At 34.6% G+C, this 19137-nt stretch overlaps 1 protein-coding gene across 8 annotated transcripts in view; it reads left to right on the forward strand.

Annotated features, from left to right (window-relative positions):
* The window catches only part of PCM1 (pericentriolar material 1), an 88464-nt gene that overhangs the window by 55866 nt on the left and 13461 nt on the right, over positions 1-19137 (forward strand). For 4 of the 8 annotated variants that reach the window (XM_060136211.1, XM_060136214.1, XM_060136213.1 and 1 more), the window contains exons 27-32: positions 7096-7268; positions 7606-7737; positions 11545-11665; positions 12626-12784; positions 13258-13397; positions 18202-18336. In XM_060136211.1, the coding sequence (XP_059992194.1) occupies positions 7096-7268; positions 7606-7737; positions 11545-11665; positions 12626-12784; positions 13258-13397; positions 18202-18336 (860 nt within the window). Of the gene's footprint in view, positions 1-2230; positions 2396-4681; positions 4739-7095; positions 7269-7605; positions 7738-11544; positions 11666-12625; positions 12785-13257; positions 13398-18201; positions 18337-19137 lie in introns of all 8 variants that reach the window. The other 4 variants (XM_060136208.1, XM_060136209.1, XM_060136210.1 and 1 more) reach the window with 2 other exon arrangements.

The following is a 19137-nucleotide window of genomic DNA, read 5'->3' on the forward strand; positions in this document are numbered from 1 at the left end:
AATAATAAAGGGGAATCTTTAATGAAGAAAGACTCAAGACCGCAGATCAAAATAGCTGACTGTTGCCCAGCCAGGAGGCACGGAGACAAAGTACACACCCCTTCTCCCCTGTGTATAGACTGATACAGTTCCTGGATTCCGAGGAAAAAGTAAAAATCCTCTAAGCTTCCAGGTTGGAAGAACAAGTTACATATAAAGAAAAAAGAGAAACTGACATCAGACAGTCTTACTTAAAACCTAAAAAAGTAGAAGTGAAATGACATCCATTCGTGGACAAAAAGGGACTACAACTCAAGAATCCTACTCTCTGACAAGAGACTCTTCACCTGTCAAGCTGAAAAAACATACTGGTGTATCCTATCTGAAGAAAACTATGGAGACAACATATGAATCAGATAGAGACCTTTATATAAGGGAAGGTGAAAAGGAGAGGTAACAGTTCAGTAAAGAAAGCAGTAGTTTAATCTCAGCTATTAATGTAAATTCAAAAGTAAAATACTAGCAAATTGAACCTGCCAGTATATGAAAAGAGTATTAGACTGTTGTCAGCAGGGTTTATTACAGAAATGTAATCGTGATTTATTATCAGGAAATCTGTCAACATAATTGATTCTGTCAACCACATTACAGGACAGAAGTCATGTAATCATAGTGGTAGGTTAGATAAAATTTTAAGTCATTCCTAATGAAAATGCACCTAGAAAGAGAGGCAGTTATTTAAATATAATAAAGGCTGTTAGCTGATGCCACTTACAGGCACTATTGTAAATGAAAATACTCCAGAGATATCTCTATCAAAATTAGGAATTAACAGGGATTCCCTCTCTACCACCATCATTATTTAGCATTGGTTGGAAAGTATTATGACAAGATTAAATGATTGGAATAAATATTTGAAAAGGAGGGAAACAAATTTTATATATTTTCTAAGCTAGCCCGAGAGACACTGGAAAACAGCTGCCTAAGTTAGCTAAGTTAGTAAAGTAATTATGAAATAAGATTATGAAATAAGTGTGTAAATATTTTTCTCTATCATAGTAATACCCAGTAGAAATGGAAGTGGCAGGGAGTATTCTTTTCATAGTAGTATCCAAAGCTACTGGGACCAAAAATCCTTAGGAATAAATTTAACAAGAAATGTACGAGATCTATAAAAATTTTTTTGAAGAACACGAAACAAGATTAAGCAAATATAAAAGCATAACTATGTTCTTAAGTTAGAATTTATAAAATTGCAACTAAAGATTCTGCACGCTGCAACAACGATCCCCCGTGCTGCAGCTAAGACCTGGCATAGCCAAATAAATATATAAATAAATATTTAAAAATAAGTAAATTCTCCTCAAATTAATAAATACTTTTAATGTGTTTCTATTTTGAATCCTCATGGATTGTTTTTGAAATTGGGGGAAAAAGATCTCAAAACTTCTGTGGAAGGACCAGTGTCCAAAAATAGCTAAGAAAAGAAGCTAGATAGGACTTGTCTTACCAGGTGTTTAAACATAGTGTAGAACTTCTGTGGCATTGGATTAGATAAGTTAAATAGATGGAATGCCCAGAAATAAAACCCAATAAATGTGGAGATTTAATATATCGACCAAGGTTGCATTTTAATTCAGTGGGAAAAGGGTAGGTGTAACCAACTATCCATGTGGAACAAAATAAAGTTGAATTCCTACCTTGTGCTAGATGCCGAAAAGTAACTGAAAAAAGATTAATTCTAAAACTTGGAAGAGTTAATAGAATATATGTATAACCTATGGGTGGGGAAGGCTTTATACCATTTATACCAAGTCATATTAAACAAAAGGTATACAAAAGCAGACATCTGATTATTTAATGCCCCTTATTCTTCTGTCTATCATGGACATATATAGATTAGATGTGATTCTTTCTTGTATTTCCTAATACTGAAAAATTGTTAGCTTGGAGTCTAGTAGAGAATTTGGGTTATATAAGGTCTGCCATGTAGTTTGAGTTGGGATGTATTCATTGAGATGAATATTGAAGGACAATGAAGTGTTAGAATTTATTACTGTTATCCTGTGCCTACAAAGGTTATCGCAAAGATTTTTCTGAAACATACTATTTACTAGTTTGATTTCTAGTTATACCAGGCCTTCACAGCATTCTAAATTGAGTGACCTATACTGTTTCACTATGGAAATCAATTTCCCTTTCAGTTTGAGTTAGTTGCAACTGATAACAGTTGTCACTTTTTTTACTCAAGGGTATGAAAGTGCCAGTATGTCTAGCACATGTGAACCTTGCAAAAGTAGGAACAGACATTCAGCCCAGACTGAAGAGCCTGTTCAAGCAAAAGTATTCAGCAGAAAGAATCATGAGCAGCTGGAAAAAGTAATAAGATATAGTAGGTCTACAGAAATATCTTCAGGTATGTTCTTTTTTTGGTTTGTTTTAATTTAAAGACTTCTTCACCTTAGATTTGAAAAGCTGTATTAAAACAAGCTTAAAATTCATCTATCACACTTTTCTATCATGTGAAAGGTTTTATAGTAGAGTTTACAGTACACAGTTCTTGATGTCAAGAAGTGTAGACTGGAAATATATTTTATTGTTATTGTGATACTATCTTTTGATGCATTTTGATAAAATTCTGAATGAACAAGTGTAGTTGACATTAATTTGGTACTCCTAATTTGAAATTCTGAAAATATTATCTGAATAAGAGTTGGATATAAAATCACATCGTTCCCCTGCTTAAAATCTTTGGCCTTCACCGTGCCTGCAGGAGAAAGTCCAGATGCCTCAATGTAACATATCTGACCAGCAGAGATTTGATTCCTTCCTGCCTCTCCAGACTCATTTCTCACACCCTGTGCCTTGAACTTGACTCTTTCAGTGGCACTAAACTGAAGTTTTCCCATAGCCACCTCAGCAGTTGTCTTACCTCAGCAGTTGTCCTTCCTACCTCAAGTCCTTTTTGCTCTTTGTTGGCCTTTGTCTCTGCTGGCTCTTAAGTAAAATCTTAATTCTGCAACTCTGGAACTGTATCCAAATCCAAGCTGGGAGAGGTTACCCTTTCTCCTTTTTGTTTTTCTGTCATAGCCTGTGTAAACCTCTTTTGTTGCCTGTATCACATTATGTAGTATTTACTTGTTTAAGTGTCTGTATCACCTTTTTGGTTCCTTTGGCAGTAGATAATATTTTTTCATATTTGTATCTTAAATGTTAGCATGGAACCTGACACATGGTAGGCACTCAGTGAGTGTTTACTGAATGAATGGAGTCATAAGTATTTGCCGCCATTTTAGTTTAAGTAAATACTGGCACGTCCCTGATTTATAAAGAATAAGTACGTCTCAAAGAAATATGGAGAGGGAGGCAGTAAATATAGACTCTACATTTTCAGTTGTCAGTAAGACCCTTGGTGAAAATGATAATAGTAGCTACCATTTGTAGTATGCTTTACTGTTTGCAAACTAAACAAATTACTCATCTCATTTGAGCCTCATAATCCTTTGAATTCATTTTGTTTTCATTTTGCAGATGAGGAAACATGATCAGAGGGGGTGCCTGTTTTTTCCCAGTGCTCATAAAGGACCAGTAGTATAAACTGGTACAGTTTTTTGGGAAAAATGTCATGCCCTTAACCCAGTACTTGTAGGCATCCATCCTAAGGAAACAAAAGTGAAAAGAAGAAATTGAGATTTAGGTGTTGACTGAACATTATGATTCCAACTATTTTAAACAAAAATCTGGATTAAAAAAGCTGGAAGAGAATGCATCAAAATGTTAATAGTGGTTTTATTATCTTTAAACTCCTCTATATTTTATAAAACTTATAATGAGTATTTATTACTTTTGTAATCAGAAAAGAAACATCACATTTATTCATATTTTGAAATGACCTCCTCAAGGTTGTATTGCTAGCAGATGGTAGAACCGAAGTTTCAATCCTGGTCTCCTGTTAAGTCCAAGATCCTTTTGTCAAACATATCAATTCTGTTGTTCCGACCCTAGCATTTTACCAAAGTTTTGTAGTTTCCATCTCCTTTCACTATCTTTATCAAATACTGATGTCTTCAAACAATAAACAGTTGGGTGGAGGTTGGAGAAAGGCACTAAATTGATAGGCTTAATAACTTAGATGTCAGTTACCTAAATAATTGATAGTTGGTCATAGTACTTCAGATCTTATTACTGTCACTTAGAAACATATAACCATCAAATTTTGGTGAACTAAAAAAATGTTTGAATAATATAAATACTCCTCTTTTCTAAAAAGACAGTTATAGTTTTAAGCATTACCCTAAAATTCTTTATAGCACGTAAGAGTAGTTTTTGTTATATGATCATTAGATTGTAGCATATACGGCTGCTAGTATTGAACTGTATACAGTCCTCTTCTCCCTCGGGGGTTGTGGGGGGTTCCCTTTGATGTGTATGCTTCTAAGAGTGAATGGTAGAAGTTTATTATGATAGTCATCATCAGTCACATCAACACAAGTTTATAGCAGATCTTTTGATATTTTCCCTGAAGAGAGATTATTTTTAAACAGAGCATAAACCATACCTTGTGATAACATTTCAGTTCAGGCAAACGATTTTAAAGAAATTTGCTTATTTCTTTTTTTCATTCATTTATTCATGTTACAGACCCTGTCTTTACTATTCATACACATTTTATGTTCATCCTTATGTCTGCCCTTTCCTACAGCACATGCTAGGAGAATACTACAGCAGTCTAACAGAAATGCATGCAATGAAGCGCCAGGTAACAATCTGCTTAGTTTTGGTGTCCACTTTTTGTTAGTTCTTCCATTGGTCCTAAAAATCCTTAGTTTTATTGTTCTAATTAATTTTTTAGATTTAGTTTAGTGTGTATTTGTTATTTGGCTGATAAAAGAGAAAGAATTCATACTTACTAAATTCTGAAGGTTTTCATTTATAATTCTTTACTTGGTTGGTAAAATTGGCTGCTTTTCTTATTTTCATTTTCTGTTAGTGTATGTAACATAACCAACACATTCATGTAGGTAATAGAAAACATTTTTATAATTTAGTGTTTTATTTGAAGTTATTTATCTTGTATTCTTTAAATGCTTATGAGCATTCATATTTTTTGGAAACAAAAATATAGTTACTTTTATTCTTAGCTCTGATTTACAGTGTTAAGTATTGTGTATGACTTCTGTTGTAGTTCTTATTTTTCCTTACCAGTCAACATGTATAAAAAAATAAACCATTGAACAAAAACAACTATGACATGCAAAGACCATGATACATAAAGGTCATGGAAAATTGCAGAATGCTATTTTTGTCCTTAAACTATGAATTTTCTTTAGACATGGTTCTGTATGATTTAGAATTGTAAATATTCTTTAATGCCTCCTGTGCTATACATGAGTAAAAAAGAAAAGCCTGTATGAACCTCTAGGGGAATTTAAAGAAAACAAAAAAAACAAGGACCTAGCATGGAGGAAGCTAAATGTATCAGTGGTACTTCCTAAAGCAGAACAGAACTCTGAAAGTAGGATAAAAACAAGATGGAGTCAGACAAATCTGGCTGAGATCAAGGATTTTTCTAGCCTAAACTAATGCATTTTAGTCCAGGAGGAGAAACTGGCAAAAACTTTCCACTTTTCTATTGTAGGTGGGAGGGATGAAGCATATGTTTGGCATAATTCATTATTTGGGAATAATTTAATCTTTACTGATATACAATTTAGAGTGATAATTTTATCACATACAGAGGTAATTAAATATGCTTTGTTCTTATATCTTTAAAATAAAAAACTTTTTCTAAAACAACTGATCAAACTACAATATAGTGTATAAATTGGGAAAGTTTGTGTGACATCCCATCTTCTTACCTGGATTTTTCCTATAAATAGAGATTTACTACAGAGACAGTTCTGGTTCCTGCTCATAGAAAATATTTTTATAGTAACATAGCACATTTGAACATTTTAAAACTACTAAGAGAATTTTAGTATATTATTTCATTTTATACTCATAAATGTCTGAGGCAAGATAGGGAAGTTGCATATTTATTACCCTTATTATTTTATACTTGTGGAAATTGAGACCTGAGGATGTTAATTTGCCTAGTAAATTAATGGAAAGTTTTTTCATTAAACCACATTTGCTTTGCATTTTTAAAATTTCTCTCTTGCAAAAAGTGAATTTTTAAAATCTTAATGATCTTTGCATGTTTATGTGAAAACACAATATATTAAAACACTCAACATTTCAAATTCTCTTTCTTGAAAACTTATCACTGATTTTTGTAGAACTTGAATATTTAGCTGCTTGTGGTTCTACTATTACTCTAGAAAGTTTACAGAATTTGATAGCTAGAAGAACACTGGGAAATTTTTTTTTTTTCGGTAGAGAACTCAAAATGGAAACAGTTCCTAATTTGTGCTCTTAAAAGTAAAGGTATGAGTGTATACCTTTAAGGGTGATAATTCTTTGCTATAAACAAATATATGTAGCAGAATTGTTGCTAAATAATAGAGTGATGCCTAGATTCTGTGAAACTGAAAACTTCATTATCCTCACTGCTTGCTCCAACTTATAATGAGTATGTCAGTAAGACACTGTAGTAAAATTGACCTATTTTGTTATAGTTACAAATTCAGTTTTTCATCAATACAGCATGATTGCAGAGATTTGAGAATCAGTAGACCTAACTAGATAAGCCTTAAAATAGTATGTTTCCTTGGCAGCATTTAGTTCTCAACATTAACAAAATAAACGAATTTCCTTTTCTGTAAAAAAATTCATATTAGCAAAAAAAGAAAATTGTTTGCAATTTGCTTATTTCATTCAAGTGCTGAAAGATTTCCACTGATTATTCCTATGAAATGTGTAAAATTTTCCATTGAGAAATAACTTTGCTCTAAGTAATGCTAAGTAATGTTATTTCTCTAGTAAATATTTAGTGTATATCTTGATATTTTTAAGATTATTTTTTTCTTGGTAATTTTAAGATTTTTATTCCACTTTAAAAGCTCTGAAATAGAATTGTGTTTTAAGTAGTTTAAAGGTGAGAGTAATGTTGCAAGTTAAAAGAAATAGGAATGTATTTCATCAATATTAACTTCCTGATCTTTTTATATCTTCCAGAAACCGGGAGTGATTTTTCCATGTTTGAAGCTTTGCGGGATACCATTTATTCTGAAGTAGCTACGTTGATTTCTCAAAATGAATCTCGTCCACATTTTCTTATTGAACTCTTCCATGAACTTCAGCTACTGAATACAGACTATTTGAGACAGAGGGCTTTATATGCATTGCAGGTATCTAACATTTTTTCCCCTACGCTTTCTGGTACTGCCATTTTTCACCATTCTGTCTGGTTACTTTCTTAGACTGAAGTATGTCCTTGTTCCATAAGTATTTTGATCTGTTTTTTTATGTATTTCCATGCCATTTTAATAATCTTATATAGCTTATGTAGCTTTAGATAAAGTCTTTTTCTGAGCAGTTTTTTAGTGTTTTATCCTAAATGTTATGTCTTCCTCATAGTTAACCTTTGAGGTCAGGAGTATTGCATTTGTTCTGGTATCTACTTCTACTTTTAATTTTGTGATTAAACACAAATGTTTTTCATATCTATCTTATTTCCTTATTTAGGACATAGTATCCAGACATATTTCTGAGAACCATGAAAAAGAAGGGGAAAACGTAAAGTCAGTGAATTCTGGTACTTGGATAGCATCAAACTCAGAACTTACTCCCAGTGAAAGCCTTGCTACTACTGATGATGTAAGCTGATAATGATTAATGAAATTGTAGACATAATTTCAGTATGCAGCTAACAAAAGTTAAGTAGGTTGTTAATAAATTGTGAGTATACCTAATATATTTGTTTTTTAGCTTTTTTAAAAAGCTGAGTGTAGTGTATTGCTTTATTTTGAGGTGAGGTATAAAATTCAGTCACAATATGACAGCAGTCAAACACCAAAAATTAATAAGTTATAAGGTCTGAAATAGCCATATTTATATCTCCTTTGTCCAACATAGGAGTTGAGTCATAATAGACACTCAGTAAAAATTGTTGTCTTCATTCAAGACATTGAGTAAACCAGACAGCAGTTAGATCAAAGAACCCTTGAGTAAATACAAGATAAATTGAGTTAGTCTTTGAGTTAGAAGAGAAGCCTAGACAAAAGAAAGCCTGGAAGAAAATGTAATTTAATATATTAAAATTGATGAAATTTTTGAGTAAAATAAAAAGGCCTGGAAATGGAAAAGAGTGGTGAGGAAAATGTATATTTTCAATAAACTATGTCCTCCAAATAACACCTACCTCACACATACTGGATTGGATAACTGTATGGCAAACTACGAGGATACTGAGGAGATAATGAACTAGGCATTTGAAATCACCTATTTAAAGGTTCAGACCCTGATTCTGTTGTAAAAGATTATATGTGGTCCTGGGATAACAAGTACATTCTTTTTTATTTTATTTTTATTTATTTATTTTTTTGCGGTACGCGGGCCTCTCACTGTTGTGGCCTCTCCCGTTGCGGAGCACAGGCTCGGGACGCGCAGGCTCAACGGCCATGGCTCACGGGCCCAGCCGCTCCGCGGCATGTGGGATCTTCCCAGACCGGGGCACGAACCTGTGTCCCCGGCATTGGCAGGTAGACTCTCAACCACTGCACTACCAGGGAAGCCCAGTACATTCTTTTTTATACCAACTTCAGCACCTGGATATTCATGGATAAGAGTGTCATAATTGATTAGCAAATACCTGCTATAGGTATAGAGTTGGAAGCATATTACTGTGTTTCTGCCCATTGTTAATATAACATACACGTTTTTTTCTGAAAAGACAGTGTTTTCTCAAAAAGATCATCTTCTCTTCTTCATGTATAGTAATTTCCTTACAATTATTGAGGACTTTTTCTCAATTTTTGCTCTTTTATTTTACTCATGTTTAAAACAATACTTCCCCAGGTCATCTTTCCTGCTTAAAACTTTTCTTCACTAGGCTCCAACTCCTATACTACTATGAACATAAACCTGTGTGCAAGAACTACATGGTTTTGGTTGACTTTATAATGGCAAATACAAATTAATGTAACTAATTGCTACTTGGGATTAATTGTTACTTTAACTAATTGAAAATTGTGTTCTCTTTTTTCGTGGGAAATGAAAAGTGGTCCAGCTGTATACATAAAAAATAGGAGCTACTAGGTTACATTTAAGTTGATTAGGTACTGAAATAACTTACTGAGGGAGCATGAAGAGTGTCTGTTCTTAGAAATCTTTTTTAGTAATTTTATAGCCTTAACTCCAGTGCCTTTCTTTTTATCCAAATTTCAGATAGGCGGCATTACTTCCAATTATTTTAAAGGATTTGAACCCATTGGTTTGCATCATCAACAGTAAATTTTGAAAATTAAGCTGCAATTTATGATAAAGTTAACCTGACAAGGTTTTAAAGTTAAAATTTAAAGATACAGTAATACGTTATAAGTAGGTGTCTTAGCAGATCTAGAGCAGTGCTATCCAGTAGAACTTTCTACAGTGATGGAAATGTCTTATATCTTCATTGTCTAATACAGTACCCATTAGCACTTGAAATGTGACTATTGGCACTATTGGCACTATCGAGCACTTGAAATGTGACTATTGGAATTGAGGAACTAAATTTTAAATTTTATTTAAATAGCTGCAGGGCTAGTGGTTACCATACTGGATGGATATAGAGTCTCATTCTCCACGTTTCTAGGCCAAGGTCCTTTGAGTTCCATTTATGGAGCTTTTACACATACCTTTCAGAGCGTGTAGAAGTCTTCATGCCGTGAAAGAGAGAATTAAAGTAGACGTCTGGGGATTATAGTCAAGGAGGTTGAGGAATTGAGACTTAGGAAGAGGAAGAAACAATTTGCATCTTCTACTCCAGGGTGCTATAAAATGGCAAAGGTACATCTACCTTCAAGTCTTACTTAAAGGAGTAGCAAAATGATTCCATTTCTTAAAACATGTTCCCTAATGCCTGCATTTCCTTTAATCAGGGACAAACCTGTCATTTCATAATTTAAGAGAAAACTTTAAAAGATGAGTAGCTAGGAAAGAACACAATTGTGAAATGAGTTACAGTCAAAATATAATTGAGGCTGTCTCCTAATCACGCTATACACAAAAATTAATTTGAAACTACTTACAGTCCTGGAAAAATTAAAACTATAAAACTTCTAAAAGAAAACAAAATCATGATTTTGACATAAGCAGAGATTTCGTAGGACACAGCACTAAATATGAAAAGAAAAAAATGGATAAATCAGCCTTCATAAAAATAAAATCTTTCTGCTTTTCAAAAGATACCATTAGGAGAAAACAACCTCAGTACATATATCTGGCAAATGACTGTGTAAAAGACAAATCCTGACTATATGAGGAACTTTTACAACTCAATTGTAAGAAATCAACTCAAAAAAAATGGGCAAGAGATTTGAACATACGCTTCACAAAAGAAGATATGTAAATGACCAGTGTGCAAATCAGAACTACGTGAGGTACTATCTCACATCCACTAGAAAGGCTGAAATTTAAAAGATTGACAATAAGAAGTATTGGTGTGAATTTGGAGCAGTTGGAACTCTCACACGGCTTGTAGGATTGTAAAAATTGTACAGCCACTTTGGAAAGCAGTTTGGCAGTTTCTTAAAAAGTTAAACATAAACTTGGCATGTGACCCAGCAATTTCTCTTCTAGGTACTCATCCAAGAGAAATGAAAACATGTCCACAAATACTTGTACACTAATGTTCATAGGATCTTTAGTCATGATAGCCTCAAACTGGAACATCAGCAGATAAATGGATAAACAAACGGTGGTATATCCATACAATGGAATACTATTTCAGCCATTAAAAAATAATGAACTTCTGAAACACACAACAACATGGATTAATTTCAGAAACATACTGAGTGAAAGAAGCCAGACACCGAAGAGTATATAATGAGTGGTTCCATTTTATATAAAGCTCTAGAACCAGCAGAACTAATGTGTGGTAATAGAAATCGTATGAGTGGGGTGTAGAGGATACAAAGGAACTCTCTGGGCTGGTGGAAATGGTCTTTATATTTAGGAAAGATGGTTGCGTTGGTGCATATATTTTTCAAAACTCATCAAACTGTACACTTAATGGGTGCATTGTATGTAAATTATATTTCAATAAAGTTAATTTTAAAAAATATGAATATGCTGTCATGTTTTTCTTCTGAGACAACCAGATATCATAGTAAGGTACTAGGCATTGTTAGAGTTTGAAGATAGAGTTTCTCTGATGGTGTAGAAATAATGTTACCTTTTCCAAGATAGAATTTAATTAGTAGCTGGGCCTGTGTATTTTCATCTCCATAATGACAAAGTGTTCTGCAAGGTTACTTAATATTTTAATATTCTCTGTATTCAACTTTTTATAACTTTCATTATATCACAGTTTTAAGTGTTTTATGCAAATACTTAGTTTCTATGTTAAATTTTTAATATTAATCATAAAATTTTAAAAGAAATATTAGTGACTTTTATTTGTTTTTTTAAACTATAACTTAGGAAACTTTTGAGAAGAACTTTGAGAGAGAAACACATAAAATAAGTGAGCAAAATGATGCTGATAATGGTAGTGTCATGTCTGTATCTTCAAATTTTGAGCCTTTTGCAACAGATGATCTGGGTAAGCAAAATTTTTATAATCTTAGAACACGACTTTAATATAGTCTTTGAATGGCATTGATAAGGAAACAAAAGTCTAGAAAGGCAAGATGTGGTGGAAAGAACGTGGACTTAAAAGTCTATCCATCCATCAGTCTAAATTCAAGAATTGTTAACTCTTTGACTTTGGGCAAATCATCTAACCTTTCTGACTCTCTGCATATACTAAGGAAATGAGGTCCTATTTACCTTGCTATGTTCTTGTGAAAAATACACAGAACTCTCTAGCATGCCTAATAGAAGTTCAGAGAATGTTAATTTCCTTTCCCTTAAAGGTCATCCTTTAAGATCTCCAGTTAATTAGTAGGAAAAATTCAGAGGTAGCAATGCCTCATCCAATCACGTCTTCAATAAAAATGTTAACTTCATAATTTGGGTAAGAACTGAAATTTCTTAGCATATATAATTTATAGTGGGAAACCCAGGTAACTCTGAGGCATGGCACATTGCATTTTTTTACATCAGTAGTAAAACAAAAGCTTAGAGGGTTGCATAGGTCAGAGAGAAAAAAACCCAAGTCCTAAATTTGGAAAGGAAATTAGAGAAAAGAAAGATGCCCAGGTGCCTGATTCATTTTCCAGACTGTAGCACATCAAACTATACCCAAGTATTCATGGACTTGAGAGTCTGAGAGACCTGGGTTCCAATTCTTGATTCTGTATTTAACTGGCTGTGAAACCTTGGGCAGTCACTTAAGTTCTGTGAAAATGAGGGTACCATCATCTACTTTATAGGGTTATTTTAAGGATTAAGTAAATGTGATAGTGTATGCCAAGTACCCAAATAGTACAGTATCTGGAACTTGTTAAAGGTAGTTTTTCTTACCTATGTTCAGACATTATTTTTTTATTAATAAATTTTATGGAATACATGAAAAAGTTTGCTTTTATATCCTCTAGAAATATTTCTGTTCCATATGCAGGTAACACTGTGATTCACTTAGATCAAGCATTAGCCAGAATGAGAGAATATGAGCGTATGAAGACTGAGACTGAAAGTAACACAAATGTCAGATGCACCTGCAGGATTATTGAGGATGAAGATGGTGCTGCTGCCCCGACTACGGTTGATAGTTTAGAAGGTGTGTTCTTGAACTGATTAAAAGTAAGACTCATTGCTCCATATTTAAAAAAATAAGAGCCCCATGTGATGTGTAATGGGGATTTTTTTTTTTTTTTTGCGGTACGGGGGCCTCTCACTGTTGTGGCCTCTCCCGTTGCGGAGCACAGGCTCCGGACGCGCAGGCTCAGCGGCCATGGCTCACGGGCCCAGCCGCTCCGCGGCATGTGGGATCTTCCCAGACCGGGGCAAGAACCCGCGTCCCCTGCATCGGCAGGCGGACTCTCAACCACTGCGCCACCAGGCAAGCCCTAATGGGGATTTTTTGGACCACTTTTCTTTTAATTATCAGGGGTACTAGAACTACATGGCTGTTCCATTATGTTATTTTAGCATAAAATCATCAGAGTTTAATATTCTTTAGAATTTTGCGTAAGTGTATACATATAACATCATAGACTTTATTTTGCTAATACAGCATTTTCTTTTTTAAAGTGGAAACTCCTGTTATTGAAAATCATAGTTCACAGCAATCTGTAAGTGAAGTTTCTACCGTCCCATGTCCTAGAATTGATACGCAGCAACTGGACCGGCAAATTAAAGCAATTATGAAAGAAGTCATTCCCTTTTTGAAGGTAAGCAATTAATCTTAAAAAAATAAACTGTTCTGTATTTATTTTTAAAATTCATACCAAAGACTCCATTGTAATAAATTAAGAAAATAGGTAAACAAAAGAGAAAACTAAAAATCACTCATAATTTTGTCACCCAGAGATAGCTCCTGTCAATATTTTGTCAACCTTTCTGTAATATTTTGTCCATATATTTGTGCATTCTTCTTTTTTCAGATATTAATAATACAAACATCTTTCTGAATTGCTGTTTTCTACAGCGTATTTTTTAGTGGTTACACACTGTTGATTCATTATTCATTCAAAAATATTTGTAAGATGCCTACTTTGTCCACAAAACCTGGCATATAGTAGTGAACAAGTCAAGACCTTTGCTAACATGGAGCTTACATGCTATATATATCAGGTAGTCATACATGCCATGCAGAGAATTAAAATATGGTGATGTGATGGTGTCTATTTTTGACTGGATGATCAGGGAAGGCTAAATTTTAAAGAGGGAACGTTTAAACGGGTGTGCATAAGGAGCCAGCTTAAGGCAAGATCCTGCCAGAGAGAGGAAGGCCTTAAATTAGAAGCTAGCTTGGCATGTTAAGGAACTGGATGAAGGATCATGTGGCTGTAGGAAATTTGTGTGAGATGATGTTGGAGAAGGGGGAAGGGCCAGTTACATAGAACATCATAGATATGGTTAGGAGTTTGGATTTTGTTCGAAGTTCGAAGGGAAACTCCTAGAAGATTTTAAGTAAGAGAGAAACAAAGTCTGGTTTGTTTGTGGAGAATTAAATATAGGGCTCAGAAGAACAATGAGACAGGTGAGAAATGATAATGGCTTAGACAAGGGTGTGGCACTAAAGATGGGGAGAAGTAGACAGTTGGGATATATTTTGGAAATCCGGTCCTACTAACAGTAGGTAGGGTCACCTAAAGCCCAGCACTAGATAAGAGAAGGTGGCCTAGAACTGGGGCCCAGGATAAAAGTTGTGCAAAAGAGGAAGAGCCAGAGTTGACTAGTAGGACTGCCAGCAGTGAGCTATGTTGATTGCTACTGTGAGTGCTGAGTATTCATAGAACAGAATTGCCTGTTATTTTGTCAGTTCCTGTTGTTAAACATTTATGTTTATTCTGGTTTCTTTTTCACTATTATGAACAATACTTAAATGATTTAGCTAAATTTAAATACACATGCCATTTTTATTTCCTCAGAAATAATTCTTAGACATAGAATTTCGAGCTTTAAGGGTATGAATATTTTTAAGGCTTTGGGGCCTTATGTGCATTGTCCCTCAGAAAGGTTAACAATTTATATTCCTACTAACAGTGAGAATAGTAAGCTGTACCATTAATTTTGTTTAATGACAAAAGAGGAGAGAAAGAAGCGTGCAAGCCAGGCCTTCTTTCTGAGATGGCCCCTTTTACATTCTCATTTAAAGTGGAAATTTAAAAAATTAAAAATGAAAAGATGGTCTTTTCATTCAGATGTGGGAAACTCCAAAATATGTTGTCATTGGGCTCATTTCTTACAAGCTACTTGTACTTGCCAATGTGTAGGATGTTGACAACAGAAAGTTGTTTCCATATAGTTACATTTCTTCCCTTGGTGGAAGTAATTGCTTTCTTTGGAATATTTTTTTTTTCCTTTGGAATATTTTAAGAGAAGAGAGATCCTTGTAAAGGCAATTATAGAAACTGCTTTCTCTGAAGAGATGTGATAGCCAAGAGGAGAGAGAGGATCCATCTGTCTATGCCCAAATTATTCCATGTGAAAAGTGAAAAACTTAGCCTTTTCCTGGGCACCCACAGCAGCTCCAAATGGTTCTTTCTGTCTCTGCTTCCTCTTCTAATCTTTCAACTCTCCTGCTAGCGTTGCTAACACTTTTAAGGCTTTGGCACTTGCTGATACTTCTACCTGGAATGCTCTTCCTTCACATACCTGCATGGCTTTTTCCTTTGAACCCTCAAGGCTTTAATCAAATGTTACTTACTGGGTGAGCAGATCTCCCCTACTCCTTATTGCTTTTCTTTATCTTCATAGTGCTTGTCACCTTATAACCTATTTAATATTTGCTTATTTATTTTGTCTGTCTCTCTTGTTACATGTAAGCTCCATGAAGTAATGGAAGATTTACATCAGAGATGTTAAACTGTTTTGGTTACTGTCTTAACAGTGCCAAGTATAGTACATGCAGGTAGTAGGTACTCAGTAAATAATTAATTAGTAAGTGAATGGATCCACCAAACCTTGACTTTGGTTTTCAAACTGATCAAGTGTTGTTTGAAATATAGTTTGAAAACAGTTGGCCTATAGAATCCAGATCAGATTCAGCATTGCTTATAAAACTTTTATAGCCTGGTCCCAGCCTCATAACTGTTCCTTCCCACATACCTTGTATCCTACTTGACATTGTCAAAAAGGCACCTTGCCCATGTTACTTCCTTTGCCTCGAATGCCCTTCACCCTTCCTCTGGCAGTCACACCCTTGAGAACCCAGCTGACGTATATGTTAGCATGTACTTGCAGGCAGGATTTCTCCTTCTTGTAACTGCTTCTGGGATACTTGGTACATATGACAACGTATCACAATTTTTTTGCCTGTATCTCCCCACTAGAATAATGTCTTTCTCGATTTCTTAGTATTTTCACTCAAGAAGGACTTCAGAGACTAGATGAAGGGAATCTGAGGAGATAAGACAAATACATCAGTTTCATCCGTTATTCCTGTGCCTTTATTAAAATATGTATTCACCCCCCTCACATATTTATATTCCTATAAATTATAAGAATATGTATATATTCTTATAGATAGATAGGTAGATATTCATTTAAGAGTTTGAAACCATTCCCTAAAGTAAATTGACAAACTGTTCAGGTATTGCTTGCTTCTATCTTAGGCATAGACAACAAAGCATTGCCTTTTTTCTTTTAGGTTTTTGTTTTATTGTAATTCAATAAATACTTTTAAACATGGCTTTTTGGTTAAATTAGGTATATTGGTAGTGATATTTATTTGATATGTACAGTTATTTTCTAAGTGTTAAAAAATATAAATGATTTAGCTTTATGTGTAGGGAATGCGACCATCTCAGGAAATTTTATTGCATTTACAATTTTGTGTCTGATTAAGTTATATCCTTTCATAAGGATCCCCTACTAAATTTAGCATTTCAGACAATTTCTGAGGCCAACAAAATGAGTAGGACTAATGGTCTGATTTTAACTACTTTATGATGTCTCATTTCACTTCAAATCTTGACTTTTTGGTTAAGATTATAGAACTTCTTTGTTAGTGTCAGCCTTACACCCAGTCACCTAAGCTAGACTTCCTAACTTTCTCTTATCCTCTATCACCTGTGAGTCAAAAATTGATGTTTGAAAAAATTGATTTTGCCCCTGAGAGCAGTTAGTTTTACTTCCTTCTCTCCAATAGCATAACCTTAATTCATATCTTTGAAGTCGAGAGATTTCACCACTGCATATGGTTTAGTTTCCCAGCTTTCTCTCTCACTGCTTTCCATCTAGATAAATACTCATTTCAAACTACTCAACATTTCCTATACCTGCCATTTCTTTTTCATATATCAGCCCTTTGTGCAACTAGTCATCATTGAAAATATAAAATGCTGTCACTCTTTTCTGCCTGACTGACCTTTCTTCAGAGCTCTGATGTGCTACCACAGCTCCTTAGGGCACCTAGTGTGTGCTTCTTTTATGATCCTTATTTATTCAGCAAGTAATGAGTATCTCCCGTGAGCTAGCAACTGTGCTAGGTGATGAGTAAGAAACAGTCCCTGCAGTTTAAAAGTATCACCTACTGGACGGTGCATAGCTTGTAGTGATTGATGTGCTCATGATCTGACTCCTCCAGTGGTATTTGATTCCTTGAAGACAGGGACTGTTGTCTTTTTTTTTTAATTGCCTGCCTTGACACATGAATTTTTTAAAAATGAGCTTCAATCCTTAGATTTAAGGGATCTTAGATATCATCTAGTTTGGCCACCTTTGGCCACACATTTAATGGAGGGGAAAAAAACCCCACAAACTTAACCTGAGTCAAGGTTAGAGTACCTGCCCAAATGAGTTTAGTGGCAGAAAGAGGATCAGAACCTTGAGGTTACTTGATAAGGATGTTTTATGGACTCACCTCAGAAAGTTAACTCTGGTTTGGATTATTATGTAGATTGCACATGCTTCTAAAGGAAGATTAAGGTGGTGAAGAGAGTTGCCCAAAGGGGCTTGTTAAGAAAGGACAGTAGTTCTCAACTGGCTGTGATTTTGACCCTAATAACATTTTGTGATGTCTGGGTATGTTTTTTAGTTGTCAGAACTTGGGAGAGTGGAGGGTGCCATTAGCTTCTAGTGGGTAGAGGCCAGAGGGCTGCTAAATATCCTACAATGCACAGGATGTCAGCAGTGCCAAGGCTTAGAGAAGTTAGAAGATAACACAGAGGAAGTTGGGTGGAAGGTGAAGTGTGGTGGTGAGAGTAGTTGAAATGAACTGAACTGCAAATAGGAATACAGGCAATATGGAAACCATGGCATGAGTAGTTCCTTAAAGTACAGAAAGGAAGTGATGGAAAATGTTGAATCAGCCAGTTTCTTTTACTGGCTATTATCTGCTATAGTGAATCAAAATTTGCAAACCTTTTAATGTTTGTACGCGGGAGCTTGGCTATTCTTATGAACGAAGTTTCCAAGTGTGCATCTAAAAGCTGAAGAGCTTATGCAAAAAAAATACAATGTCATTATGTGGATTAATATTTTTTAAGCAAGATAAGTTATAGCCTAACCAACTAGGACTTTTCTCAGGAGCACATGGATGAAGTATGCTCTTCTCAACTTCTAACCTCAGTAAGACGCATGGTTTTGACTCTTACCCAGCAAAACGATGAGAGCAAAGAGTTTGTAAAGTTCTTTCATAAACAACTTGGAAGTATATTACAGGTAAGAGTTTGTACTTGTATGACTTCAATAAGTACCATGCGGTTAGGATTTTTTTTTTCTGCCATTTTCTGGCATTACACAGTTTATTCAAGTAGATATTCATTCTAGCATCCATTTGGGATGACAATTTAATACTTCTTAGGTTATTGCTTACTTAGTTAAAAAAAGTTGGATTAGGGCCTGTGTCTTCATTTAACTTTATCATCTCTAAGGCCTGTCCCAACTCTAATAAAATTTTGTTTTGATTTTTCTTCTACCCAGTAAGAGCATTTCAAGTTTGAATTGTTTAAAAAGTATTCCATGATATTTTCTAAAATAATTTTTTTTACCAATCTGGGAAATTGTAGAAGCCGGAAGCTAGCTTTTGATTGTAGAGACTTCTTAGGCTGTAACAGTAACTTTAAATTATGCGACAGTTAGTGGTTTGTAACTGGGGGCAGTTTTGCCTCCCGGGAGACATTTAGCAGTGTCCTCAGACCAACAGGCAGGGAGGGGCTGGTAGTAGCACCTTGTGGAATGTTAACAGTGCCAGGGATGAGAACTCCTGTGTTAATGAGTAGGGATACCATAATTACTCCATATAATAAACATCTTGACAGTTAAATTCACCAGTATGTTTTCCCATTGAAATAGTTCAGTGATGTGTATTATTGCTCCAAACTAGAAAATATGTTTTTCTTTTCATCTGTATTACAGAATTTTCCTGTAAAATTTTTCCTTGCTTCCTATTCTGTGTTTAATTTAAATTTGTTTTAGAGATAGTATTTTCACTTTGTCCATCAAATTTTTAAAAACCCTAGG

The sequence above is a fragment of the Lagenorhynchus albirostris genome, chromosome 21 (assembly GCF_949774975.1).
Source record: "Lagenorhynchus albirostris chromosome 21, mLagAlb1.1, whole genome shotgun sequence".
In the NCBI taxonomy this organism is placed as follows: domain Eukaryota; kingdom Metazoa; phylum Chordata; class Mammalia; order Artiodactyla; family Delphinidae; genus Lagenorhynchus; species Lagenorhynchus albirostris.